Genomic DNA, 27,871 nt, shown 5'->3' on the forward strand with positions numbered 1-27,871 from the left:
TATGTTCTTATGCTCCATCCCTGAGTACACAGTGATTGAGGGTGCTAAACACAGCACAAATTACAAATCCCTCGACACATTGAAGGAGGTTGTTCAATATTGGGGATGCTCAGCACCCACTGCACCCACAGAGCTGGCATCAATGAGTATACTTCCTTTTTGAGTTAAGCCAGTATTTGCAGAATAGTGCAGAGGTGCCCTGCTAGCAATTGCATGGATATGTGTGCACCTATGCACCCAAGTTCTAGTATTCTAAACATTTACATGCATAATGTATAGTAACTGAGCATCTGGTTTATAGAATTGCCCTTCATGTGCGCGTGATTGGGCCACATGCAGAAATAACAGTTGTAAATTTATATGCTCACTTTGTATTTTGGCAGTGTTCAAAGTACTAGGTCAAAGTACTTAATTAAAAATAAAATTAAATGTATATTTTAATACTTAAGTAAAAGTACAATGAAAAACACTTAAAAAAATTTACTTTGGTGAAAGTAAAAAAGTTATTGCCTAATATAATATTTTTTGTGTAAAAAGTAAAAGTACCGTAACTACAGTGAATGCAACTATTGTTGACATTTTTATCCCAACAATTTTATTACTCTACAATTCAATCTACTTCACTTTTAGTAAAACTACATTTTGAAAATGACTGTCACTCATGTGAGTGTGCTTGTGAGTCATTAATCCACCACAGCTAAAAAGGTGTTCAACAACAACTGCACTATCATGAAGTGAATTGTTCTGTCTGATAAAAAGTTACTTCAAATCAGGCCAGGCTGCAATATTACTGATTCCTTTTAATTAGGTCTGCAGGTATTGCTCAAAGGAATCTCTGAAACACTTGACTTGCTTATAGCAAAGAATGCTTTATCATCATTGTCATTATCATCTACATTAATAGTAGTGCTAATTCATCACTTGCATCTTCTTCTTCATCTTTGTTATCATTGTCATGCTGTCCAGTTACAAAGAAGGCTTTCACAAAGGTGAAATCATTGTCTGTTGTTGTCCTATTTTTCGTCTGATGGCAAACTCTGTTTGAATATCTTCAAGAGCTGATGCAAGAATGTCAAATGTATTGAAACTCTTAATTTGAACTCTTTAGTCTTAAGGCCAGACAAGCAGACTATAAATTCAGTGGACAGTTGCACCAATGCAAAACTTTCCTTGGGTTGACCAGTAGTCTGTTGTGATAGAGACATTTGTCTGTTCACCAAGAATTGCAACCAGCTTCATCTTCTTCAGTGACACAATTCATCACTGTTCTGTTTGGCTGGTAACTAATAACCAGTTCAACAAGCACAGGCAACTCTACTGTTCTCATAGGCTGTATTCCCTGAACACCAGATTTTAAGATGATCCACTGTTTGTGTGATGATGCTTGCAATAGCAAAATCCTGTTCCAGGTTTTACTGTCTCATTTAGTTTACTGAGGAATCATTTAGGTCTCTCTGCCACTTTTACTTTTAACTACAAGCATCAGAAGTAACTAGGTAACAGTAGTACAAATAAGTAAAATTATTACTTCGGTAAAAGTAACACATTTTTCTGTACTTGTTTACAAGTAAAAGTAACAAATCTTTTACTTAAGTGGAGGAGTGGCCTAGTGGTTAGGGTGGTGGACTTTGGTCCTGAGGAACTGAGTTCAATTCCCACTTCAGGCCCAGGCAGCTCCTTGTGACTCTGGGCACGTCACTTAACCCTCCATTGCCCCATGTAAGCCGCATTGAGCCTGCCATGAGTGGGAAAGCGCGGGGTACAAATGTAACAAAAAAAAAAAAGTACAGGAACTAGTTACATTTACTTAGTTACTATACAACACTGTATACTGGTAGCTTATAGACAGTTTTCAGAGGCAAATTAGCCTTTGAAAAATAGCTACAAGGTACATGCATATCATACTAAAATGTGAATGTACCTTGCAGCACTGCATTCTATGGAAAATTGCCCCTGTAATCTTCATTTTTTTCTTGATGTTCTGTGCTATATTCTACAGTATTACTTAATAATATGTTCTATCTTTTACTCAAGGAGGAATCCTGCACAACTTGCGCAGTACCGCGTTTGCATAGAATTCCCCACATCCCTTTTGTACAGCCCCTCAGTTCAAATAAACAGTCGGGTCTGTGCTGGCACAGGAAGAGGAAGCACCTGATATGTGTCTGTTCTAGAGAGCTGCATGGGAACGGGGATAGCGGGGTTCCCACGGGTACCGGGAGAATCCCCTCCATGTCTGTGGGAATCCCGCAGGGATGGACCCAGGTCCTGTGGGATCCTTGCGGAAATGCCTTCTCTCCCCTGAAAGTCGCGGCAGCCATTTTAAAAAAGCAAATAGGAGAGGATCGGTGCCGCGGAAGAGGGCAGGAAAGAGTGGGGATCTTTTTATTGCCCGGAAGAATCCACTAGACTGCCAGGGTGCCTCGAGCTATGTGCTGGGAGGGCACCTAGGGTCAGAGGGGGAGGTGAATGGATGGAGTCGGGATTCTGGATGGTAAATAGGGTGAGTCTCTGTTTCCCCTTGCACTGCCGTCATCGCCATACACTCAAAACAAAGCGCGCAAACCTGCATCCATGTCGTCATTCTTTATGGTTGGTGGCATTTTTATTTAATCTCCTTTATATTTTCAAACATGCCAGCTTGTGCAGCATATGGATGTACACAGAGGAAGTATAATGATGGAATAACTTGTCATAGATAGAGTAGTAATTTCTTGTAAATTGTAATCAGGCTGCCATTTGTGGGGGGGGGGGGGCTGGTTATAGGGACATACTAGCACTGTTATATTCATGTAGAAATTATTTTCTCCTGGTAAAGGGCTATTAAAACAGACAACATGTTATGAGAATCAGGTGCTGAACATTCAGAGTCTCTATCTATCTTTTTACTTATTTATGACATTTATATCCCACATTAAACATGAATTAGGTTTAAACCTGTGAGCATTTAAAATCCTTTTTTTTCTTGTGCCTATGTCAGAAGAAAAAGATGGCATGTGGGAACTTGCTCCTTTTGTTTTGTGAATTGTGGTGGTATATTATAAAAATGCACTTATCTTTTTTATTACTACTTTTTCACAGAATGGTATTGAATAATTAGGGAAGGGCTTCCTTCATGCAGAAGTTTTGTCCAGCATCAGTGTATTGTGCCAGCATTGTCCAGTTCAGCATGCTATTAGCCGCCAAGTTCATACAAAGTTAATTATGTTCAGTAGAAAATAAAACTGTTGGCTCAGGCTGCTTGCTATGTGAATATTCCATTACTATTTCATTATTGCTACCAAGTATTACATATTAAGGGCATTTACTTTAAACTTTGTTTTAATTCATTTATCCAGTCCTTACATGCACACGGTTTTGCTTTTTAATCCCAAAGGTGAATCCTAAGGGTGATTGAACAGTTAGATATAAACTGTGTTATTTCTGACTTTACTTGTTATGGAATTTGGACTGCTTTGGGTCCTATGCTGATCTGTACATCTTCTATCTTAGCAGAGTACAGAAGAAAATGATTTATGTTACTTTTTCTAGTATTTTACTGCTTATAGAATCTGGCTTTCTTGGGGGGGGGGGGGAGATTAAGGTGACTGGTGCACAGCAAGGGCTTGGCGAGCTGGGATGGAGGAGATTACTTGTGGCGGGGACAGGCTAGATACCCCACAAGGACAGGTTACATTCCGGCAGGGATGAGTTGGATTTCTGTCCCTGTGCAATTCTCTAATCTGTTCATTTCTTCCTCCTCCTCTTGCAGTGTGATAGCAGAGGAAGAGAGAGAGAGAGTGAGCAGAGCATCTGCTGCTGGTAGCAGTGTTCCATTGGGATGGCAGAGGGCAGAGTAAGGTGACTGTGTGGTAGGGATGGGAGGCGGCAAAGGAGGTGAGTGTGTCATAGGAGTTGAGAAGGCACAGCGAGGTGACTTTATGCCATGGGGATGGGGAGAAGCAGAGCAAGGTAAGTGTGTGCACCATGAGGATTTGGGGGAGTGGCAAAGAATGGGTGTGACATGGGGATTTTGGAAGGGGAACGGGGCAAGGTAACTGTATGCCATGAGGACTGGGGAATGCAGTGTAAGATGACAGTATGCCATAGAGTTGAGAGAGGACACAGAAAGCTCTGGTGTGTATGTGTGTGTGTGGGAGGGTGGGGGCGAGGTGAATCAAGCTTGTCATGGGGGAGGATGGGTAAGAGATATGATAGCTTGGGAGGGGAGGAGAAAGAATGAGAGGTATGGTTGTGTGCCCTGGGGGGGGGGGGGGGGAAGAATGAGAGGTGGGGGTATTGTATGTGGGAAAAGACTTTGGAGGTCTTGCTAGGAGTTAGAGGGAGAGAAAACTAGTTGGAGTGAGAGAGGGAACTGGGGAGGCTGGAGCCTGAGCAGGGGAAAAACAGGTGGGGATTTCAGGCCTTATGATGGGAGAATTCTGCACAAAAACACTACAAATAAGCTATGCAGAATTTTAAAACTTTTATGCGCAGAATTCCCTCTGGAATAATCTTTGAAAACAAGCCCGATTATAGTGGACTCAGATTATCAAAAGTTCATGCCTCAATAAATTGGTTAGTTTATAAGGTGCCACCTGCCTCTGTCAATTTTGTTACACTAGACCAACATGGCTACCCCATTTGTTGATGAAATTAAAATGTGTCTGAATTATGTTTAAAAAAATATCACAATATATTTAAAAATATTTTTATCCTCAGATTAGTCTCATTTCTTTTTCTTGCTGTTCCTTTCCTCTTCTCAGGCTTGTCTATTAGAAGTGTTTGCTGGAAAGCAGACAGAATTTTATGTGGGACACAAGACAGTGAAATATTCGAGGTGATGGTCAGAGAGAGGGATAAGCCAATGTTGATAATGCAGGGTCATTGTGAAGGGGAGCTTTGGGCCCTTGCCACCCATCCCAAGAAGCCTTTGGCTGTAACTGGCAGTGATGATCGTTCAGTACGGTATGTAAGAGTAAGAGATATACTTATGGTAGGGCTGCACATGAATTAAAAATGTTAATGGAATAATCAATTGTGATTAAATATTTTAATTGTGCGATTAATCACATATACTGCCTACTAGACTTTTATTTTCTGGTACATTTTTATAGTAATCCTGACTGTGTAAGAGGTTAACTCCTTCCCCCTCCCCTTGCCATGCGGCATCTCCTCTCTCTTTCTCCCTGCCCCCCTTCCCCAGCAAAGGTTGGTGAAGTTGCCCTTTCAAGGCCTTCTCCTATTTGGTGAGGAGTTGGAGAAAATTGTTAAAGGCCTGGGGGATGCTAAACCCCAGCGCTTACCTGAGGATAGGCCGAGGCCTCCCTTCAAGGGTCAGGCGGTTCCCTCCTCTTACAGACCTTGCTTCCATGAAGCTAGAAGGTATCGCCCGGGGCGTTCTGCTGGGTTCAGTTCTTGTGCCCGCTTTCAGCAGAGGAACTCCTTTCGTTCAGACAAACGTTCCGCAGCGACCGGCTTAAGGCCTGGAGTTCAAGAGCGACCCTCTCAATGATGGTACGCCAGCCCTCTCCTCGATTCCTGCAATAGGAGGACGGCTTTCCCTCTTTCTCGAAGAGTGGGTCAAGATTTCCTCAGATCAGTGGGTTTTGGACCTGATCAGAGATGGCTACAGAATAGAATTCTATGCCCCGGTGAGAGATGTGTTTGTGGAGTCCCGATGCGATTCAGCCGTCAAACGGGCAGCCGTAGAGGAGTTCTTGCAAGGCTTGATTCACCTAGAGGCGGTATCCCCGGTGCCTCCCGCCGAACACGGCTCCAGCCGTTACTCCATTTACTTTGTGGTGCCGCGAAAAGGTGGGTCTTTTTGGCCTATCCTCGACTTAAAAGAAGTCAACAAGTCTCTAAGAGTGCGGCATTTTCACATGGAAACCCTGCTCTCCGTCATTGCGGCGGCACAGCCAGGAGAGTTTCTCACGTCTCTGGACCTGAAAGAAGCTTACTTGCACATTCCTATTTGGCCCCCGCACCAAAGGTTTCTTCGGTTTGCAGTGATGGGAAAATTCCAGTTTCGGGTCTTGTCTTTTGGCGTTGCCACAGCTCCCCAAACCTTTTCCAAGGTAATGGTGGTAGTAGCTGCTTTTCTCAGGCGAGAGGGTATTCAGGTTCACTCGTACCTAGGCGACTGGCTCATCAGAGCGGACTCGACAGAGGAGAGTCAGCATTTAACAGCCAGAGTGGTCTCAGTACTTCAATCTCTGGGCTGGGTCGTCAATATGGCTAAAGGTCACCTGACCCCCTCTCAATCTCTAGAATATTTGGGGGTCCGGTTCAACACAGCTTCGGGGTTTGTTTTTCTCCCCTAGCAAAGGTGGTGCAAGCTTCAGAACCAGGTCCGTCTGCTCCTGAGGATGCCTCGCCCCCACGCTTGGGACATTGTCCAGCTGTTAGGGTCGATGACGACCACCTTGGAAGTGGTGCCCTGGGCGAGAGCGCACCTGAGACCTCTGCAGTGCTCCCTGCTTCAACGATGGTCTCCAATTTCTCAGGATTATCAGTGCAGACTCTCGTGGCTCCCTCCAGCCCGGCTCAGTATGGAGTGGTGGCTCTCAGACAGCATGCTGCTGCGAGGAATGCTGCTAGCGCTCCCCGATTGGTGCCTGGTGGTAACAGATGCCAGCCTGAAGGGCTGAGGTGCACATTGCCGGGGAAGGCATGCCCAGGGTCTCTGGACACCCGAGAAGTCGGAGTGATCCATCAGTCGCTTGGAGTTGAAAGCGATTTTCCAGGCTCTTCTGGCCTTTCACTCGACCCTGGAAGGCTTGGCTGTCAGAGTTCTGTCGGACAACACGACAGCAGTGGCCTACATAAATCAACAAGGCAGCACTCAGTGCAGAGCACTGGCCGTGCAGGCCACGCAGATTTGCCACTGGGCCAAGCTACATCTGCAGTTTCTATCAACAGCTCACATTGCAGGTCAGAGCGAGGTGCAAGCCGATTATCTAAGCAGGCATCAAATACTACTACTACTACTTAGACCCAGCGGAGTGGGAACTGGCAGACAAAGTGTTTCTTCAGATCTGTGCCAAATGGGGGACGCCCGTAGTAGATCTTATGGCCTCAGGCGCAAGTGCCAGAGTCCTGCGCTTTTACAGCAGACTGAGAGATCCTCGCTCGGCGGGGTTGGATGCCTTGGCTCAACCCTGGCCTCAGGGCTTCCTGTTTGTGTTCCCTCCGTGGCCCTTGATAGGGCGAGTACTCCTGCGGATTCGGCTACATCAAGGAGAGGTGGTTCTCATTGCCCCAGATTGGCCCAGGAGGCCGTGGTATGCGGACCTCCGGTGGATGCTGGTAGAGGCTCCCCTTTCTTTGCCTCTGGTACCGAATCTGTTGTCACAGGGACCGGTGACCATGGAGAACGCTTGCTGCTTTGGTCTTACGGCATGACTATTGAGAGGGCGCAATTGAGAGACAAGGGTTATTCCAGTAAAGTCATTTCCACTCTCCTACAGACCTGCAAGCGTTCCACTTCCGTGGCTTATGCCAGAATTTGGCGCCAATTTGAGGCTTGGTGTGCTGCTAAAGCGATTACACCTATTCGGGCTTCTGTCTCGCTGATATTTGACTTTTTGCAGGATGGTTTACAAAAAGGCCTTGCCTATAATTCCCTGTGTGTTCAATTGCCAGCCTTAGCATGTTTTTGAGGGAAGGTCGCTGGCCTCTCCCTGGCTGCTTATCAGGATGTGGCACGGTTTCTTAGAGGGGTGCTTTGGCTCCGTCCTCCCGTGCGGGCTCCATGTCCAGCCTGGAACCTGGGGTTAGTTTTAAAGGCCCTTCAGTGTTCGCCCTTCGAGCCGCTAAGGCGAGCTTCAGAGAAGGATGTGACCCTAAAGATGTTTTTTTTTGTGGCCATTACTTTGGCGAGATGGGTGTCTGAGCTCCAGGCGCTGACCTGTCGAGACCCTTTTCAGCAATTCTCAGAGTCTGGAGTTATGGTACGTACGGTGCCTTCCTTCCTGCCTAAGGTGGTTTCAGCGTTTCACCTAAACCAGCCTATTTTCCTGCCATCCTTTTCCAGAGAGGAGTTTCTGGAAGCCTTTGGGCAATTGCACCTTCTAGATGTGCGAAGGGCTCTGTTGCACTATCTGCGCATGTCAAATGCTTTTAGGACCTCTGATCACCTTTTTGTTTTGTTGTCAGGTCCTCGCAGAGGGTCTCCGGCGTCTAAAGCTACTCTGGCTCGTTGGCTCAAAGAAGCTATTTTTTCAGCATATCTGCTGTCTGGCCGGCCTCCGCCTGAAGCCTTCAAGGCACATTCCACAAGAGCGATTTCCTCTTCTTGGGCTGAAACTGGAGCACTCTCTCTTCAAGAGATATGCAGTGCAGCGACATGGACGTCTAAGCTCTCATTTGCCTGACATTACAGGCTGGATGTGACTGCCAGGAGGGATGCGCATTTTGGAGCACTAGTACTGGCGCGTGGTGTAGCCTGTTCCCACCCTATCTAGGGATTGCTTTGATACATCCCATTCATAATGGATTCCTCTGCTTGATGAGAAGGAAGGGAGAATTAGGTTCTTACCTTGGTAATTTTCTTTCCTTTATTCATAGCAGATGAATCCATGAGCCCTCCCTCAGTGATTCATTGTGTGACTGATGTTGTTTTATGTTCAGTTCTTCCTGTAGATATGTTCCCTCATTGGGAGAAGTTGGAAAACAGTCTTCAGGATTTCTGTTCTGTTACAGGAGGTTGAGTTTGTCCCTCCTTTGTGTTATTGCTCCTGTTCTGGGGCGTTCATCCGCTGTGAGGAAAGTTCATGTTATGCTACTTTGCGGTGTAACACTGCTTTGGAAGCTTCAAATACTGAAGAGGCAGATGGAGCTAGTTGGCCATGAGGCACTATGGTTTTTCAGTGCTCTCTATCTCCCCCTGCTGGTTGATGGACATAACCCATTTGTAATGGATTCATCTGCTATGACTAAAGGAAAGAAAATTACCAAGGTAAGAACCTAATTTTCCCATACAGTGCTAGCGTAAATCAGCATTGGCACGAGGTGTGAACATTTAATTCCATTACAGATGAAATTTAATGTGGACAAATGCAAAGTGATGCACATTGGAAAGAATAATCCAAATCATAGTTACCGAATGCTAGGGGTCCATCTTAGAAGTCAGCACTCAAGAAAAAGTTCTAAGTGTCATTGTAGATATTATGCTGAAATCTTCTGCCAAGTGTGTTGTGGCGGCCAAAAAACAGGATGCTAGGAATTATTAGAGGGATGCAAAATAAAACCAGGAATATTATGGTGCCTCTGTGTCACTCACCTTGATTACTGCGTTTAATTCTGGTCGCTGTATCACAAAAAAAAAGTGGATTTAGAAAAGGTTCAAAGAAGAGTGACCAAAATGATAAAGGAGATGGGACTCCTCCCGTGTGAGGAGAGGCTAGAGAGGTTAGGGCTCTTCAGCTTGGAAAAGAGATGGCTGAGGAGGGATATGATTGAGTTCTACAAAATCCCGAGTGGTGTGGAATGGGTTAAAGTGAATCTATTTTTCACTCTTTCAAAAAGTACAAAGACCATGGGACAATAAAATTACTTGGAAATACTTCTAAAACAAATAGGAGGAAATATTTTTTCACTCAAAGAATAAATAGTGTGTGTCCCAAAATTGTTGAGGAGAGACAGAGATTAAGTATATCATGGGCAGATGATCAAAAGCCCTCTGCTGTTCCAAACAGTGCTCTATAAATAGCGCTGGAACAGTGCAGGCTTTACCGCATCTATGATCAGAGATAATTGTATGCAAATTTTAACACGTAATTCTCTCTGATCATGGGGTAGAAGTGCAGGAGGATTGTGCCTAAGCATGCGTTCAGGCACAATCCTCCCACACTTGACAGTCCTCCTGCACTTGTTTGACAGCTCTGGGCTGTCAAAAGCCCAGACCTGTCAAACAGAGGAGCTGGAGGTCCATGGGATCATCAGACCCCAGCTACCCCTACCCCAAGTCAAGTGAAACGGGGGCTGGAGGTCCAACGGACCTCCAGTCTCTTCGACCTCCCCCCCAACACAAATTTTTTTTTTGGGGGGGGGCTGAAAATCCGGGAGGGGGGGTCTCCAGCCTCCCTACTCCCCAACATCCATTAGATGTCCCTGGTGGGCTGCGGGTCAATCCCCCCCCCCACCTGGTGGTCTAGCGGCCCTGCCCCACCCTCTACCTTCAGTTGGAGGAGGGAGGTGGCCTCCCTCCTTTTCCATCGGCACCGCCTGGAAAATGGCGGCTCCCAGCCCTGCCCAGTGAACTCTGGGATGCGCTGAGTGGGGCTTCACACCATATAAGTCTCCCTCCTCCAACTGAAGGTAGGGGGGGGGATTGACCTGCGGCCCATTGGGCCACCAGGGAAATCTGAGGGATACTTTGGGGGGGGGGGGTTGGGGGGCTGTAGACCCACCGATTCTCCAGCCCCCCCTGAACCTGTGTTGGGGGGGGGGGGAGGAGGTCCGCCGGACCTCCAGCCCCCTGTCACTGGGGGGGAGGTTGGGTCGTGGTTTTTTAGGGGGCTGCTGCATTGGAGGAAATGGGGTCTGCTAGCATGCAAATGCATGCTGGACAGGGTTGACCATTCCCCTCCAATGTTCTGCACGCCCTAATGCCAGGTGGTCGCTGATCATTGGGGATGAATAGGTTTAGCATGCATTTGCATGCTACTTGTTCTAAGAACCCTATTTTCCAAGTCTTTTATCTTAAGTTCCAACAATTATTTCACCTACTCCATCTTCTGCATTTGTTGAATTTCATTTAACACCTGATTATGGAAATTTAGCTCTAGTAAATTTTCAAAGAGGCCATGCTTTGTTATCTGCAGCATATGAATCCAGAAACTGATGTGTTATGTCCATCTACAAGTAGGTGGAGATAGAACATAACTGTCTTCAGTTAATATATCTCTATCTCCAGCAGGTGGTGGATGGTCTTCTGGTGGCTTCTGATTTCTTAGGCATTAATTGGCTTGTATTCTAGTCCTGGTTGAGTTGAGCCTGGGGGTGTTTAGGCTGTTGCTGGTGCCTTTTGGGATACACTTGGTAGTGCCAAGTCCCTCCCCTCCCTCCTGTTGCTATCTTCTCCTTCCTCACAGGACAAAAGGAAAAAAAATGATTTTCTGTCTCAGGGGCACAGTATTTTACTTTGAGTGGCTGCATTAGGAGAGGGTTGAGTGATAGTGACAAAATCCAGCATTTGGCTGTACAGAGAAACTGACTGCTTGCAGAGGATTCTACCTCTCAAATGCCTTTCTCTCCTGAATTTGTCCTCCTTAAGCACCAGGCTTTTTTTTTTTTTTTAATTAAAAAGGTCCCTTTCTGATTCAATGGGCTAGCAGTCTGCTCCTTCTGCTTCTTCTTTGTCAGAGATGGGCATGGGGATGGGGACATGCGTTAAACCATGGTAAAGCCACAGGAACGTAAACATTTTTGGAGGATTTTCTGTGGGTGCGTGAGCAAAACGTTTTACCGCCTCGTGGGAATTGTAAAAAGCCTTGCTCCTGTGTAAAAAAAAGAGAAAAAATGCTATTAACCCTCCTGTGGGTCCGGCATTTCGCTCTCTTCCCTTTGCTCCCACCCTAGTCCCACAGGTCTAGCATCTCTGCATCTTCCTGCTCCCCCTTCCACCGCAGTACCTCTACCTTACATTGTTGAGCTGCCTGACAGCAATTCCCACAGTCCTGTTTTGGGGCCTTCCCTCTGCTGGGTCACACCTTCTGATGCAACTTCCTGCTTCGCAAAGGTGGGAGTCCTGCCTTCACAAAACAGGAAGCTGCATCTGAAGGCAGGATCCGGCAAAGAGAAGGCCCTAGAGCAGGCCTGTAGGAATCGCTGTCGGGTGGCTCGATAATGAGAGGTAGAAGCACCGTGGCACGAGTGAGGGGAAAAAAACAAAGTGCTGGACCCATGGGAGGAGGAGGGCTGGAGGGAAAGGAGAAAGGTACTGGGCCTGTGGAGGGGGGCATGCTGGAGAGAAGGATTCGTGGAAGGAGGGAGCAAGATGGAAGGGGAAGCTGAACATGTGGGAGGGGGCTGGATCCTTGGGGGGGGGGGGGGCTGCTGGAGGGATGGTAGAGAGGTGCCGGACCCATGGGGCTGCTGGAGGGAAGGCAGAGAAGTGCTGGTCCCATGAGGAGTGGCTGCTGGAGGGATGGTAGAGAGGTGCTGGACCCATGGGGCTGCTGGAGGGAGGGAGAGAGGTGCTGGACCCATGGGATGGGGCTGGAGGGAAGGGAGAGATGTTGGACCCTTTGGAGGGCTGCTGGAGGAAATGCAGAGAGGTGCTGGACCCGTTGGGAGGGCTGGAGGAACTGTGAGGAGGGGGTGATCAATAGTTTATTCAGGAAAGTTTTCCTGAAAATTATTTATTTATTTATTTATAACATTTGTATCCCACATTTCCCACCTATTTGCAGGCTCAATTGAAGCAACTGCAAACTATTGGATCCTATTTTTTGGAATACTATTTTAGGCTGTTGGTCCAGAGTTTTATTCTAGCACAGCTAACTACTGTAATGTTCTATTTCTGGGCATTTCTGTAAAGTTAAGGAATTGTCTACAGTTGCTTCAAAATACGGAGGCCCGCACAATTTTTAGGAGTAAATTCGATCTTGTGTCTTTATTATTGAGGGAACTACATTGGCTCCCATTGCAGGTATGAATACTTCCTGTTGTATTATTTTTAAGATTTGCATGAATTGACATCAGAACAAGTTATACCTTTAGTATTTCATTCACCAAGGCTGCCTTTTACACGTTCGGTGCATTGTGTGAATTTAGTTGGCCCTATGTTTAAGGGAATAAGATCTAAAAAAGTTTTGCAAAGTTGTTTTTCATATACCAGGCTGTTCAAGTGTGGAATAAATTACCATCAAATATAAAACATCATTTTTCTTATTCATTATTCCAGAAGGATTTAAAACCTTTTATTTTTAAGGAATATAATTTTTAGATGCTTAATTGTTTTGAGTTGATTTTATTCTGTTTCTTATAAATGTGTGTAAGTAACCTAGATTTTAATTGTAAGCCACTTTGGACCTTATTGGGAATAAGCAGGCTGAAGTGTCATTTTAGATTAAATTAGATTAGATTAAAAGATACCAGTCTGACTGGTTGGAGGGTTCATTGTCTCCATTGCATGTCTCAAGGCCTTTGGTCTAAGAAGGAAACTCTCTGGTCCATCAGTCGTCTAGAGTTCAGAGCAGTGCATTTGGCGCTCAAAGCCTTTCTCAAAATTCTCAGAGGTTGACCGGTGAGGATTCTCTCATGATGTGACAACAGTGCCTTATATAAACAGACAAGGGGGCACTCACAGTGCTCCTCTTGGCCTGGAGCTCGACTCCTAATTCAAGGGGCAGAAAAGCATGCCCCATGATCTCAGTAGCCCACATTGCTGGAAACTGGAATGTGCAGACAGATTACTTAAGCAGGAACATACTGGATCGGGGGAATGGGAATTATCACCATGGCTCAGTTTTTTGCGTGATCACACAGAAATGGGGAACCCCAGCCTTGGACCTCATGATGACCAATCGCAATGCAAATGTACCCAGCAGAAGGAAAGAGTCCACTTCAGAGGGCCCAGATGCACTTTTTCAGGACTGGCTTACGCAAGAGTTGCTCTACATTTTCCCTCCCTGGCCATTGATTTTTTTTTTTTGTTACATTTGTACCCCGCGCTTTCCCACTCATGGCAGGCTCAATGCGGCTTACATATTGTATACAGGTACTTATTTGTACCTGGGGCAATGGAGGGTTAAGTGACTTGCCCAGAGTCACAAGGAGCTGCCTGTGCCTGAAGTGGGAATCGAACTCAGTTCCTCAGTTCCCCAGGACCAAAGTCCACCACCCTAACCACTAGGCCACTCCTCCACTCCAAAATTGGCAAAATTCTCCCCAAACTTCTCCTTTATCCAGGCCTTGTGATTCTCATTGCTCCATATTAGCCTAGAAGGCTGTGATATGCAGATCTACACTTCTTCACTTGGTTCATTAATCTCATCCCATGGCTTTTCCTACCATCTCTATGCTGATGACTCCCAAATCTACCGTTCTACCCCTGATATCTCACCTTGCATCCAAACCAAAGTTTCAGCGTGCTTGTCTGACATTGCTGCCTGGATGTCTCAACGCCACCTGAAATTAAATATGACCAAAACCGAGCTTCTCATTTTCCCCCCCAAACCCACCTCCCCGTGCCCCCCGTTTTCTATTTCTGTTGATGGCTCTCTCATTCTCCCTGTCTCCTCAGCTCGAAACCTTGGGGTCATCTTTGACTCTTCTCTCTCCTTCTCTGCTCATATCCAGCAGACCGCCAAAACCTGTCGTTTCTTTCTTTACAACATCCGTAAAATCCGCCCCTTTCTTTCCGAGCACTCTACCAAAACCCTCATCCACACCCTTGTCACCTCTCGTTTAGACTACTGCAATCTGCTTCTTGCTGGCCTCCCACTTAGTCACCTCTCCCCTCTCCAGTCGGTTCAAAACTCTGCTGCCCGTCTCATCTTCCGCCAGGGTCGCTTTACTCATACTACCCCTCTCCTCAAGACCCTTCACTGGCTCCCTATCCGTTTTCGCATCCTGTTCAAACTTCTTCTACTAACCTATAAATGTATTCACTCTGCTGCTCCCCAGTATCTCTCCACACTCGTCCTTCCCTACACCCCTTCCCGTGCACTCCGCTCCATGGATAAATCCTTCTTATCTGTTCCCTTCTCCACTACTGCCTCCAGACTTCGCGCCTTCTGTCTCGCTGCACCCTATGCCTGGAACAAACTTCCTGAGCCCCTACGTCTTGCCCCATCCTTAGCCACCTTTAAATCTAGACTGAAAACCCACCTCTTTAACATTGCTTTTGACTCGTAACCACTTGTAACCACTCGCCTCCACCTACCCTCCTCTCTTCCTTCCCGTTCACATTAATTGATTTGATTTGCTTACTTTATTTATTTTTTGTCTATTAGATTGTAAGCTCTTTGAGCAGGGACTGTCTTTCTTCTATGTTTGTGCAGCGCTGCGTATGCCTTGTAGCGCTATAGAAATGCTAAATAGTAGTAGTAGTAGTAGTAGTAGTAGTGGCCTAGTGGTTAGGGTGGTGGACTTTGGTCCTGGGGAACTGAGGAACTGAGTTTGATTCCCGGCACAGGCAGCTCCTTGTGACTCTGGGCAAGTCACTTAACCCTCCATTGCCCGCCGCATTGAGCCTGCCATGAGTGGGAAAGCGCGGGTTACAAATGCAACAAAAATAAATAAAATAAAATCTAGTTCAGTTTCTGGTCGACAATCCATTCCATCTTCCTCCCCATTGCAAACTTCTGTCTTGGGTCCCGTTCACATGGAAGAACCATCCCCCTTTGGTCTTTCAGCCAGCCTCTTGAGAGGGCAAGGATGAGGAAAAAAGGATATATGGATGATGTCATAGCTTTGTTGTTGCAAGTGAGGAAACGCTCCATTTCTTCCATTTATGCCCGGGTTTAGAGATTGTTTTGTTTGAGACCTGGTGTTCAGAGAGAGCTGTTTCTCCCTTTGCAACTTCCTTGCCTCAGATTTTGACTTTTCTGCAAGATGGCCTCAAGAAGTGTCTCGCTTTGAACTCTCTCAAAGTGCAGGTAGCTGCTCTATCATGCTATAGGGGCCGTTTATCAAATTCCTCTTTGAGGGTTCACCTGGATATTGTGTGATTCCTGAAGGGGATTAATCACCTGTCTGACCTGAAATTTAAATTTAGTCTTAAAAGCTCTCCAAAAAGCTCCCTTCGGACCTTTTGAAGTCAATCTCTCTTAAAGACCTTACTGTGAAAATGTTTTTTTCTGGTGGCTATCACTTCATCTAGATGGATTTCAGAGTTTCAAGCCTTATCCTGTAGAGATTCCTTTCTTTCCGTCACTGATGCGGATGTCTCTATTAGGACAGTTCCATCCTTTTTACTCAAGGTCATTTCTGCTTTCCACGTTAACCAGCCTTTATTTCTCCCTTCTTTCAAAAAAGAAGTCTGTGGCAATAATTCACCGTATTGTGCCCCCTTGATGTACGCCTCATTCTGATTCATTATTTGGAGGTCACGAATGACTCCTGTCATACAGATCACTTTTTTGTCCTTTTTACTGGTCCCAAGAAGGTGCAAGCAGCTTCTAAAGCTACTATTGCTTATCTTTTGGGTAAACAATCTCCCTTCATGTTGAAAGCTCACATTACCAGAGGAATTGCTACTTCCTGGGTGTCACAGTTTTTCTCTTAAAGAAATTTGTAGATCGGTACATGGGCCTCCTTGCACATATTTGTGAGACATTACCAGATTGACATCGTGGCTAGATCAGAGGCATTGTTTGGTTCTTTAGTTCTCTCTGCTGTTGTTGCCTCTTCCTGCCCTACTTGAATACTGCTTTACTGCATTCCATCAGTTTCTGGATTCATATGCTGCTGATGACAAGGAAGGAAAAATTATATTGCATCTGATAATTTTCTTTCCTGTAGTCACAGCATTTGAATCCAGAATCCCGCCCTGTATCTTTTCAGTTTGTTTCTCTGTTCAGGTTTGCTGCTTTGTGTTCTAATTGTTAGAGTGTTCGGATAATTGTTTTCTCATTTTTATTCTGTGAGGAGGGAGAAATGTTTGTGGTACTGTTGCAGGAATGGATGCATGAATTTGTGATGCTTCAGGAGTCAGACAGCACACACCAGTATGAGAGAAAAATCTTCTTTATTTGCCAGCAAACAAAGCAAGACATCAGTTCTAGCTGTCTTCTCTTTCTCTCAGCTCTCTGTGTCTTTGTCTCAGCTGCTTCTCTTCTTATGCTGTCTTCTCCTTCTTCTGTCTGTTCCTTCTGTCCTTCTCTTTCTTCTGAGCTCCTTCTGACGTAAACTGCTTCTGCTCCTACTTAAATAGGGTCCTAAGCCCTCCTCCTAGCCTAGCCCCCTTTACTCCCAATTGGTTAAGAAATTGATTGGCTACCTTGCCTCAACCAATCATTACTTTTGAAATATCAGTTACATAGGTTCCAGACATCCTAAACTGACCTCTGACCTGGGGCCCCTTAAGCCAGACATTTGGTCTCCAGTCTCTTACATGTTATTATGATTGATTTCTCATATTCCTAGTACTAACTGCTAACTAAACTCTGGCATTCATTAAAGGGGTCAAAAGCCAATCTTACTTAATAGCATACATATCAGGTTATTACTTCCAGGAGGCCAGTCCTACACTTAGCTATAATTAATCAAGGAGAAGAGAGCTGACTAGTTCTGACCTCTTCACCTATCAGCTTATACATTGAACCAGCCAGAACTATGGCTAAGTCAAACCACATGTTGATCTCCTCAATGCAGTCCTTGCTTGACCTCTTAAACAGCAGACAAAGAGTAATACAGAATTTAACAGATATTCTACACAGACACAAACCTTATTAATTTACACAGAATCAGTATTTCTTATAAGACATATTCTAAATATCAAAAACTTGTAAATACTAATCTATTGCCTCTCTCTCTCTAAATAGTATTTTCTATCTAAGCATTTTAAACTACAATTAATCATATGTCTGGCTCATTCCTTTATTCATTCATAATAGTTTACAGCTGTGCCAGCTAGCATTGGCAATTCACAAGGGACAGAGTTTCATTTCTCACTGACCTTTCCTAACCTTAGCTCGGCCAAGCTAGACATTGAAATAATATGAACCATCTGGCATACCTTCACTTTAGTTGCAAAGTAAAAAGTTAGAATTCTAACTTCAAGCTTTTAACGGAATTAACCCTTCATATGATTTCTTATATATGATTATGCCCATGGCTGCTTCATTCCCCCCTTTGAGACTAAAATCAGCTTATGCAGAGATAAGTCTCACTACTCAAACTCTGGAGATTATAGTGATCCTAACTAGGAATAGACTTGTGAATCACCATTACCCTACTTGTTAAGGTTCGACGGCATACTGCCGAAGCACATGAGGCCAGGAAACAAAACAACAACCCTGCTAAAACTAAGACTATTAGGGAAATGAACAAGGGACGTATCCAGGAGGTCAATGACCACCACCAGGAGGTAAGGTCTAATCCTCCTCGGTAATCCTCCACATTAAGGCTAGCCAACTGTAGGACTTTATCCATGGCATGCCTAACTACATGCGTCCTATTTATGACAATAGTACAGCACTCTGAAGAATTTAACACTGTGCAGAGACCACCCTGAGCTGCAAAGAGATAGTCAAGGCCCATACGATTATACCTAGAAACTATACTTAATTCATTAATTTGATCCTGCAATGCATTGACTACCACATTCAGCTCATGAACTAAAACATGGAGTAGGGATTGAAGTCTCCGGGTAGCCATACCTAGTTCAGTAATACCCGCTACCGGGCCTCCAATTGGAATCCAGGCCGTGGCAGAAAGGGCTACAAGTCTCTTTTTAGTCAGAGGATAAGTAGAATTGATATACTGGAGGGCTAATTCAATCGCCTCATCCTCTGTGGCAACGGAGGAAGGTAAGGACAAAGCCTCTCGCTTAGAGCGGTGCGGGGATAGTGGCTTAAGAGGAATAACTTTAGGAAAATAATTCAAGGTTACCAATACACAAAAATTATATGTAGGGGGAAGAATCATGTGGAGGACATTATCACAGAGCCAGTAATGACCAAGGAGAGGGTGAGGAAAGTTCCCAATAAATGTTGGCTCAGGCTGGACAGGGTACTTAGGGTGCCCATAATGCGAGCCCCTATCCCAGGGGGAACGAAGACGAAATGGAGACTTTGCACACCATAGGCGCCAATCCCCAATTGTGACAGGCTGCTCATTTGTTAGTAACTCTTCATACCCCGGGGACTTATGAAAGTAGAAAATAAGCTTGGACACTATAGTCTTCTCAGTGGTACGCTTAGGAGCCAGATAATCACCTGGGTCATAATCTACAGGTATGGTAGCAGGGCACATAGGAGTACCTGGAGAAACTACCCACACAGATTCTCCTTTTTCTGGGAGAACATTAGTATAATTACAGGGAATGGGAAGAACAGTTGAGATGCTTCTTGTTAAACAAAACACTCCAGAAGCTGGATAGGGAGACGTAAAAACTGGCCTTAGAGAAGATTCAGAGGGGGAAGTAGCATTATAAAAGGACCACCAAGTATAATCCTGGCTCCAAGGGCCTGAACTCGAAAAATAGGGAGGTATAAGAGCTGGGAGTTGCACAGGGACAGGTACAGCTGGGACATCTGTGGTATAAGGAGAAAATCGGGAACACACAATACAAGGGGAAGTAATCTTTGCCTGGCTAATTAGTTCCTGGACAGAGTGTAACCAAAGGTTGGAGCGAGTTGGGGTATTAGGAACAAGGAGGCAAGGAGTAGAAAACAACAAAAGCATCCAAACTACTAACATTTTCTTTCTTCCTAATCTAAAACAAATACAGCAAACTAATTAAGCAATAATATTTCAACAGTCTGTGCTAATCACAGATTACTCTCATATAGTGTTCTCAGTCTTTGAGTTCTTATACCAGTTGGGATAGACCCTCAACTGATAAGGATCAAGCTTTCAAATTCCAAGAAAGCCAGAATCTGGACAGAAAGAGTCTCAGTATGAAGCCGAAGTTCAGCAGCTCCTGCAGTATGCAGTTGACCCTTCTTTTCAGCTAGTAGATTCTTTGGTTCGGGTCAGGCGCAACTTCAATGGCTCCGCTGGATCACTTTCTGCTCTCCACTGTCTAGGCTCCGTCTGATCCGTGCTGGGCTCAGTCTGGTCAGCAGACTTAATTCGAGACCAATGGACCCATGGAGTAATCCCTGCGACCTTCACAGCTGCAGGGGTAGAAAGCAAAACAGTAAAAGGTCCTTTCCATCGGGGCCCCAAAGGCTGGAGCTTCCAGTCTTTCACCCAAACTCTATCCCCTGGCAGGAAGGAATGTACCTGAGCCTGGAAGGGGACAGGGTTTATTTCTCTCACATAAGACTGAAGCTCAGAAATTATCTTACCCAGGAGGGCTACCTGCTCCTGCACCTGGGCAGACCCTAAAATCCCTATGTCTCCCTTAATTCCCTGTAAAATGGCTGGGGGCTTCCCATACACAATTTCAAAGGGAGAGAGGGCTGTTCCTTTAGTTGGGGTGCATCGGAGGCGAAAGAGGGCTAGTGGCAATGCCTGTGGCCATTTCAATTGGGTTTCCTGACAAATCTTTGCTAGGCTATTTTTCAAGGTTCTGTTTGCCCGCTCAACCTGCCCTGAACTCGGGGGACGATAGGCACAATGCAATTTCCAGGTAATGCGCAATGCGCGGGACAGGGCCTGAAGTGTAGCTTCAACAAAGGCGGGACCATTATCTGAACCTATGGCAAGGGGCAGTCCATACCTGGGGATGACATCCCTAAGGAGGGCTCGAGCTACTTCTGTGGCTTTCTCAGTGACTGTAGGATATGCTTCCACCCACCCAGAAAAGGTACAGACCATGACTAAGAGATATCGGAGCCTACCGCTCCTGGGCATTTCTGTGAAGTCTATAACTAGGGACTCAAAGGGTGTTAGTCCTCTAGACTGAACTCCTGGTGGAATACGGGGTCCCTGACGAGCATTATTCTGGGCACAGAGAGTACATCGGGCAGAGGCAGTGGCAACCAGACTATCCAATCCTTCCAGCACCACTACTCGATTGAGTAGGCGGGCTAGTGCTGTTTTCCCTAAGTGTGATAGGTCATGAGCTTGAGACACTACAGGCCAAGCTAGGTGGCGTGGCACCAGAACTCTGGTATCAGGGAGATGTAACCAGCCATCAGGTCTCCTTACTGCACCTTCTTCTTGAGCCCATTTCTCTTCCATTTGGGTATACATAGGTGTCCATTCTTGCAATCGGATTTGGAACAGGGGAGTCACAGTACTTGCTGGGGGTCCTCGAGCAGCTTCTTTGGCCACCCGATCAGCATGGCGGTTCCCTCGGGCCACTGGAGTATCTACCCTTTGGTGTCCCCTGCAGTGAATGACAGCTACCTTCTTGGGGGCCCAAACAGCCTCTAGCAGCTGAAGTATTTCAGGTCCATACTTAACAGGTTGGCCTGCAGCATTTATGAGTCCCTTTTCCTTATACAAAGCTCCATGAGCATGTAGGGTTGTGAAGGCATACTTAGAATCAGTATAAATGTTGGTTACCAGTCCTGCTGCTAACTCCAGAGCTCGTATGAGGGCCACAAGTTCTGCTTTCTGGGCTGAAGTTCCTTGGGGCAGGGCTCTTGCTTCTATCACCTTGTCTTCTGTCACCACAGCATAGCCTGCCAGTCGCTTGGAGTTCTCCACATAACTGCTTCCATCTGTAAAATAAATTACATCTGGGTCCCTCCACGGAACATCTTTAAGATCTGGTCGACTGGAGTACACTTCATCCATGGTTTGGATACAGTCATGATCCGGTGGTCCCTCAGATGCTGGCAAAAGAGTAGCAGGATTGAATGTTGCCACTGTTTCCAGGTGTATCCGTGGATTCTCACACAAGCTGGCTTGGTACTTAACCATGCGGTTATTTGTAAACCAGTGGTTGCCCTTATACTCCATGAGGGTAAGAACTGCATGGGGGACTTTAACAACCAGTTCTTGCCCCAAGATCAACTTATCAGCTTCCTGGACCAGTAAGGCTGTTGCTGCAATGGCCCTCATGTAGGCTGGCCATCCTTTAGCCACTCCATCCAGCTGTTTAGACAGGTATGCAACAGGCCTCTGCCAGGATCCCATCATCTGGGTCAGCACACCCAGAGCAACCCCCTGTCGCTCGTGGACATACAATGAGAAAGGTTTCTCCACATCAGGAAGGCCTAACGCAGGGGCTTGGAGTAGGGCTTTCTTTATGGCAATGAAGGATTGTTGAGCAGTAGGTCCCCATTCAAATGGTTCCTTTTCACCCCCCTTTGTGGCTTGGTAAAGGGGTTTCGCCATCAATGCAAAATTTGGAATCCAAATTCTGCAGAATCCAGCTGCTCCCAGGAATTCCCTAACTTCTCTTCTGGACTTGGGTTGGGGAATTGCAGCTACCGCTTGCTTCCTACTAGCATCCAGTCTCCGACTTCCCTGGGAAATACAAAAGCCCAGATACTTCACTTCTGACTGACAGAGTTGGGCCTTTGAGCGTGAGACCTTATAGCCTGCATCCAAGAGTAGCTCCAGCAATTCTCTGGTAGCCTCAAAACACTCTTCCTGGGTCACTGCTGCAATCAGGAGGTCATCTACATACTGGAGTAAAACTCGCCTGGAAGGCTCAGATTTAAAAGTCTTAAGATCTTGTCCTAGGGCAGTCCCAAAAATGGTGGGGGAATTCTTGAACCCCTGTGGCAGGCGGGTCCATGTATACTGAAGCTTCCTTCCTGTTACTGGGTTTTCCCATTGAAAGGCAAAAAGCAATTGACTGGCTGGGGCCACCCGAATACAAAAGAAGGCATCTTTTAGGTCTAGTGTCGTGAAATGGGTAGCTCCAGAAGGTATCAATCCTAGCAGGACATATGGATTAGGCACTACAGGGTGTAATGAGATAGTGGATTTGTTGACCACTCGTAAGTCTTGGACTGGCCGGTAGTCCTCAGTCCCTGGCTTCTGAACTGGCAATAGTGGCGTATTCCATGGAGACTGGCAAGGACGAATAATTCCATAGGATAACAGACGATTCAAATGTGCTTGGATCCCTTCCAGAGCCTTTCTGGGAATTGGGTATTGGCGAAGATGGATTGGCCGGGCATTTGGAAGTAAGTCTACATGGACAGGAGGAATATTTCGGGCCAACCCTGGGGGATTATCTTCTGCCCATACCCCACTGACCTGAAAGCTGTCTGCCAGGGGTAGGTCAACTTGGCCATGTGACTGATGCAGCCGCCATTCTTCTTCAAGAGGGCAACAGAAACTCAATATACCCTTAGGGCTGGATGTTGGGGGCCGAAAGGAGACTGAAGTCTGGCCATCAGAGTCAAAGGAAATTTGGGCCCTAAGCTTGGACAGCAGGTCTCGACCTAACAAAGGGATTGGACAGTCTGGCATATAAAGGAATTCATGAGTGACTATGTGTGAGCCTAATTGGCATCTACGGGTTGTCAGGAAAGGCCTCCGGTTCTGCACCCCCGTGGCTCCCACCACTCGGACAGTTTTTCCAGACACAGGCGCTAATCGCTCCGTCACAACAGAATGTTCAGCTCCTGTATCAATCATGAATGGAATTGAGCGGCTCCCTATAGTTAGCTTGACCATAGGTTCCTGGGAGCCCAGTTTGTAGGAACCCGGTCTGTCCTATTCGTCCCATTCTGCCATCTCGGCTATCCCGATGATGTCAGATTCAGGAGGCTCATATCTTCCCTCTCGAACTCGGCCTCGGCTTCCTCGATCTCCTGGTCCCCTTCTCAGTCCCTGGCGCCTCTGGGGGCATTCATCTTTCCAGTGCCCTCTTTCCTTACAATAGGCACACTGGTCCCTCTCCAATCTTGGTCTGGGATTCTCCCCCCTTGGCCGGGATTGATTGAAGGAATCTCGGGGCCTGGCTGGTGGTCCGGGGTCCCACTTTGGCTTCCCATTAGCTAGAGGTCGACCTCGGTTAAGGGTGGAATTAGTAATGGCTGCCGCTAAAAGGTCGGCCTTCTTCTGCATCTTCCGGTCAGCCTCTCGGCGCACCTCCTGATCTCTATTAATGAAAACCTTGGTTGCGATCTCAATTAGCTGGGTGGTATTCATCCCTGCGAATCCCTCCTGACGCTGCAACTTCTTCCGGATATCTGGCATACTCTGGGCCACCAATGCACTATTCACCATTCTCTGGTTTTCTTGGGCTTCAGGGTCAAATGGGGTGTATGTTCTGTAGGCTTCAATTAGTCGCTCTAGAAAGGCCCCAGGGGATTCAGTTGCCCCTTGGAGAATTTCAGAGACCTTTGCCAGATTAATGGGCCTCTTTATGCCTTTCCTCATACCTTCCAGCAAGTCCCGGCAATAGCCAGACAACAGTTCATAGTGCTGCCCATCATTTGGATCCCAATCTGGAGCTGCGCGAGGAAACCGAGCTCAAACCCATCCCTCTGGGTCCTGTGTCCCCCCGGGGACACGCTCTCGCGTGATGGCCTCAGCATTTTGCAAAATCTTCCGCCTCTCCTCAGTTGTGAAGAGGGTCAGGAGAAGTTGTTGACAATCAGTCCAGGTTGGGTTATGGGTGGCCATAATGCTAGCCACTAGGTCCACCACTGCCTGAGGCTTTTCAGTATAAGAGGGGTAATGCGTCTTCCAATTCAGGAGATCGGTGGTTGTGAAGGGTACATACTGATAGGCCTGTGCCTGTATAACCTGACCCTGATTATTAGGATCCGGTCGAGTGGTAGTTACCTGGCGGAGGGGCAGAACTCTCGAGGAGGTGGGAATGGAACCTGAGGTAGAGCTAGGAGCTACCCTCCTATCATGCTCAAAGGTGATTGCAGCGGGTCTAACCCATTCAGTGGAGGTAGGTTGAACCCCTGAGGGATGGGGAGGGGTACTCATAGACTGAGAGGTGGTCACAGGTGAGTCAGTCCATTGAAAGGGATGCCGGGCCCCTGATGAGTGGGTAGGGGTATTAGAAGGAGAGGCTGGGCTGTCAGGAGTTGAGGAGTCAGGGAGTGGAACCCAAAGCGGGTCTTCAGAGGTTAACAGGAGAGGATGTGGCACAGAAGGGTAGAGGCCGGGTGAAAAGTCCAACCTAGGGTGTGGCAGGTTTGGCACAGGAGGGGAAGAACTATCCGGAGAAGCCTGTGCTGGAGAGGCTTGGGCTGGACGGCGTGGATCTCTGGGGGTAGCACGGAACCCCAACAATGGGCCATAAGGTGGTGGCTCAAGATCTGAGGGGTCATCAGAGAGTATGGGTTTCTCGGACAGGGTAGGGGCGGAAGCCACCGATTGGGTGGTAGGCTTCCTAGGGCTCTTTCCCTCTTCTAGTTTAGATTTTCTAATCTTTCTTTGAACACGGCCTAACATGAATTTTACTGGGGATCCCATATAAGTTTTCAACCAGGAGGGAGGGTCAGTCACAAGGCTGTCCCAAGAATCTATATAGGGGAGTTGTTCAGAATATTCTGGTTCTCCTACAACTATGCTGTAGACCTTCCGGATTACTTCAATTTCTAAGCTGCCACTAGGGGGCCACCCCACTCCCATAGATGGCCACTCAACTTCACACAAGGTTCTTAGAGTACTTGAGCTTAAAGTCTGTCCATAGTCATTAATTAAAAATCCTTTTCTAAAGTTCTTAAGCATACAATCTAGGGGGGTATCAATTTGTCTAGATGATGTCCCACCCATAATGCTTACAGTTACAACACACAAAAAGGGAGGGAATTTTTGAAAGTGCAGTAAGGGGTCTGCACTCTCGAGACACTAGGTAGACAGACAGCAATCGCTTCCTTCCGTTGCTGACCAATTGAACTCGCGTTAATTGGAAATGCAGCTATAAGAAGTCCGCACTCATTAACATTCAGGCATCACACATTCATTCAGTACAGAAAATCCCACCCAACAATTTCAGATTTCTCAGATACAGATAAGCTCAAGCGTTTTCGCTTCTAATCTCCTCTAGATTAGAAGGTACTAGGGCCTTCGCTGAGAGTTGATCAGGCTCTCCTTCCTCAATTTGTTTGAGGGGCTGATTTACAATTTTCTAGCTAGAATTACAATACAGAATACAGAATACATACCCGGCGAATGTTCTCCAGTCAGTTGGGTGCTGGGATTAATGCAGGATGCATCCCACCGCTGCCACCAAGAATTGTTGCAGGAATGGATGCATGAATTTGTGATGCTTCAGGAGTCAGACAGCACACACCAGTATGAGAGAAAAATCTTCTTTATTTGCCAGCAAACAAAGCAAGACATCAGTTCTAGCTGTCTTCTCTTTCTCTCAGCTCTCTGTGTCTTTGTCTCAGCTGCTTCTCTTCTTATGCTGTCTTCTCCTTCTTCTGTCTGTTCCTTCTGTCCTTCTCTTTCTTCTGAGCTCCTTCTGACGTAAACTGCTTCTGCTCCTACTTAAATAGGGTCCTAAGCCCTCCTCCTAGCCTAGCCCCCTTTACTCCCAATTGGTTAAGAAATTGATTGGCTACCTTGCCTCAACCAATCATTACTTTTGAAATATCAGTTACATAGGTTCCAGACATCCTAAACTGACCTCTGACCTGGGGCCCCTTAAGCCAGACATTTGGTCTCCAGTCTCTTACATGTTATTATGATTGATTTCTCATATTCCTAGTACTAACTGCTAACTAAACTCTGGCATTCATTAAAGGGGTCAAAAGCCAATCTTACTTAATAGCATACATATCAGGTTATTACTTCCAGGAGGCCAGTCCTACACTTAGCTATAATTAATCAAGGAGAAGAGAGCTGACTAGTTCTGACCTCTTCACCTATCAGCTTATACATTGAACCAGCCAGAACTATGGCTAAGTCAAACCACATGTTGATCTCCTCAATGCAGTCCTTGCTTGACCTCTTAAACAGCAGACAAAGAGTAATACAGAATTTAACAGATATTCTACACAGACACAAACCTTATTAATTTACACAGAATCAGTATTTCTTATAAGACATATTCTAAATATCAAAAACTTGTAAATACTAATCTATTGCCTCTCTCTCTCTAAATAGTATTTTCTATCTAAGCATTTTAAACTACAATTAATCATATGTCTGGCTCATTCCTTTATTCATTCATAATAGTTTACAGCTGTGCCAGCTAGCATTGGCAATTCACAAGGGACAGAGTTTCATTTCTCACTGACCTTTCCTAACCTTAGCTCGGCCAAGCTAGACATTGAAATAATATGAACCATCTGGCATACCTTCACTTTAGTTGCAAAGTAAAAAGTTAGAATTCTAACTTCAAGCTTTTAACGGAATTAACCCTTCATATGATTTCTTATATATGATTATGCCCATGGCTGCTTCAGTACATTTTTTAATGTTTCCTTCTGCTTTCTTATGAGATAGACTAACTGACCAGAAACCTCACCATCCTATAAGACAGAGTTCAGTTGCTGGTAGACCAACATAATCCATCATTCTGGATTCATATGCTGTGTCTAAAGGAATGAAAATTTTCAGGTAAGATGTAATTTTTCCATTTAGGAGCTTAACTCTCGAAGGTTAGACGAATAAGCTCTTTACATATCAGGCCCATTTTTTAAAATCATCCTGTGCTGACATTCTGGTGTATTTTACTGTTTTGATTCCTTGCTGCTCTTGTTTTTTAACTGTATAGTTTCTAACCATAATATCATTTTTTTTATTCTTAAAAATGATGTTATTGTCCTGGATAGGCTCTGGAGCCTTGCTGATCATGCCTTAATTGCCCGGTGTAACATGGAAGAGGCCGTGCGGAGTGTAGCTTTAAATGCTGATGGCTCACAACTAGCTTTAGGGATGAAGGATGGCTCTTTTACTGTTCTTCGGGTCAGGTAAGATGAAGTGGTCTTATAATAATTCTCTGTTTAACAAGTAACTACCAACTGCAAAGTGAGCTAATGGTTTATTCTTCATACCATAGTATGGTCAATTTCAGTTTGCCCTGGCAGGTTTATTATTCCCCTCAGACTGCCATTCTCTGTATCCCAACCTAGTCCTACTGGTTTCATCTCCTAGGCATGGGGATGAAACCAGTACACTTAAAGCCATGCTTTCTCCTGAGTGTGGGAATTGGGCCTATGGGTGTGTGCAGCACAATAATAAATGATTCAAAAACCTTGCTCTGCAATAAGCTCACTTTTTCTAACCTCACTTTTTCTTATAAATTTTGTGGTGACCATATATCATTTAAATAGTTCTTTAATAGTGGAAAATGGCTGGCTTATGATATCTTCAGTGAATTAAAATACTTCTTTCTGATATAAGTCTGGTATGGTAGGATATCGAAAAGGATACTCTTCTATCT

General features: G+C 45.8%; 1 protein-coding gene across 1 annotated transcript in view; it reads left to right on the forward strand.

Annotated features, from left to right (window-relative positions):
• Positions 1–27,871, forward strand: part of EML6 (EMAP like 6) — a 744,128-nt gene that overhangs the window by 129,603 nt on the left and 586,654 nt on the right. The window contains 2 exon segments of the mRNA XM_030195849.1: positions 4,746–4,947; positions 27,261–27,398. Coding sequence (XP_030051709.1) covers positions 4,746–4,947; positions 27,261–27,398 — 340 coding nt within the window.

The sequence above is a fragment of the Microcaecilia unicolor genome, chromosome 3 (assembly GCF_901765095.1).
Source record: "Microcaecilia unicolor chromosome 3, aMicUni1.1, whole genome shotgun sequence".
NCBI lineage: Eukaryota > Metazoa > Chordata > Amphibia > Gymnophiona > Siphonopidae > Microcaecilia > Microcaecilia unicolor.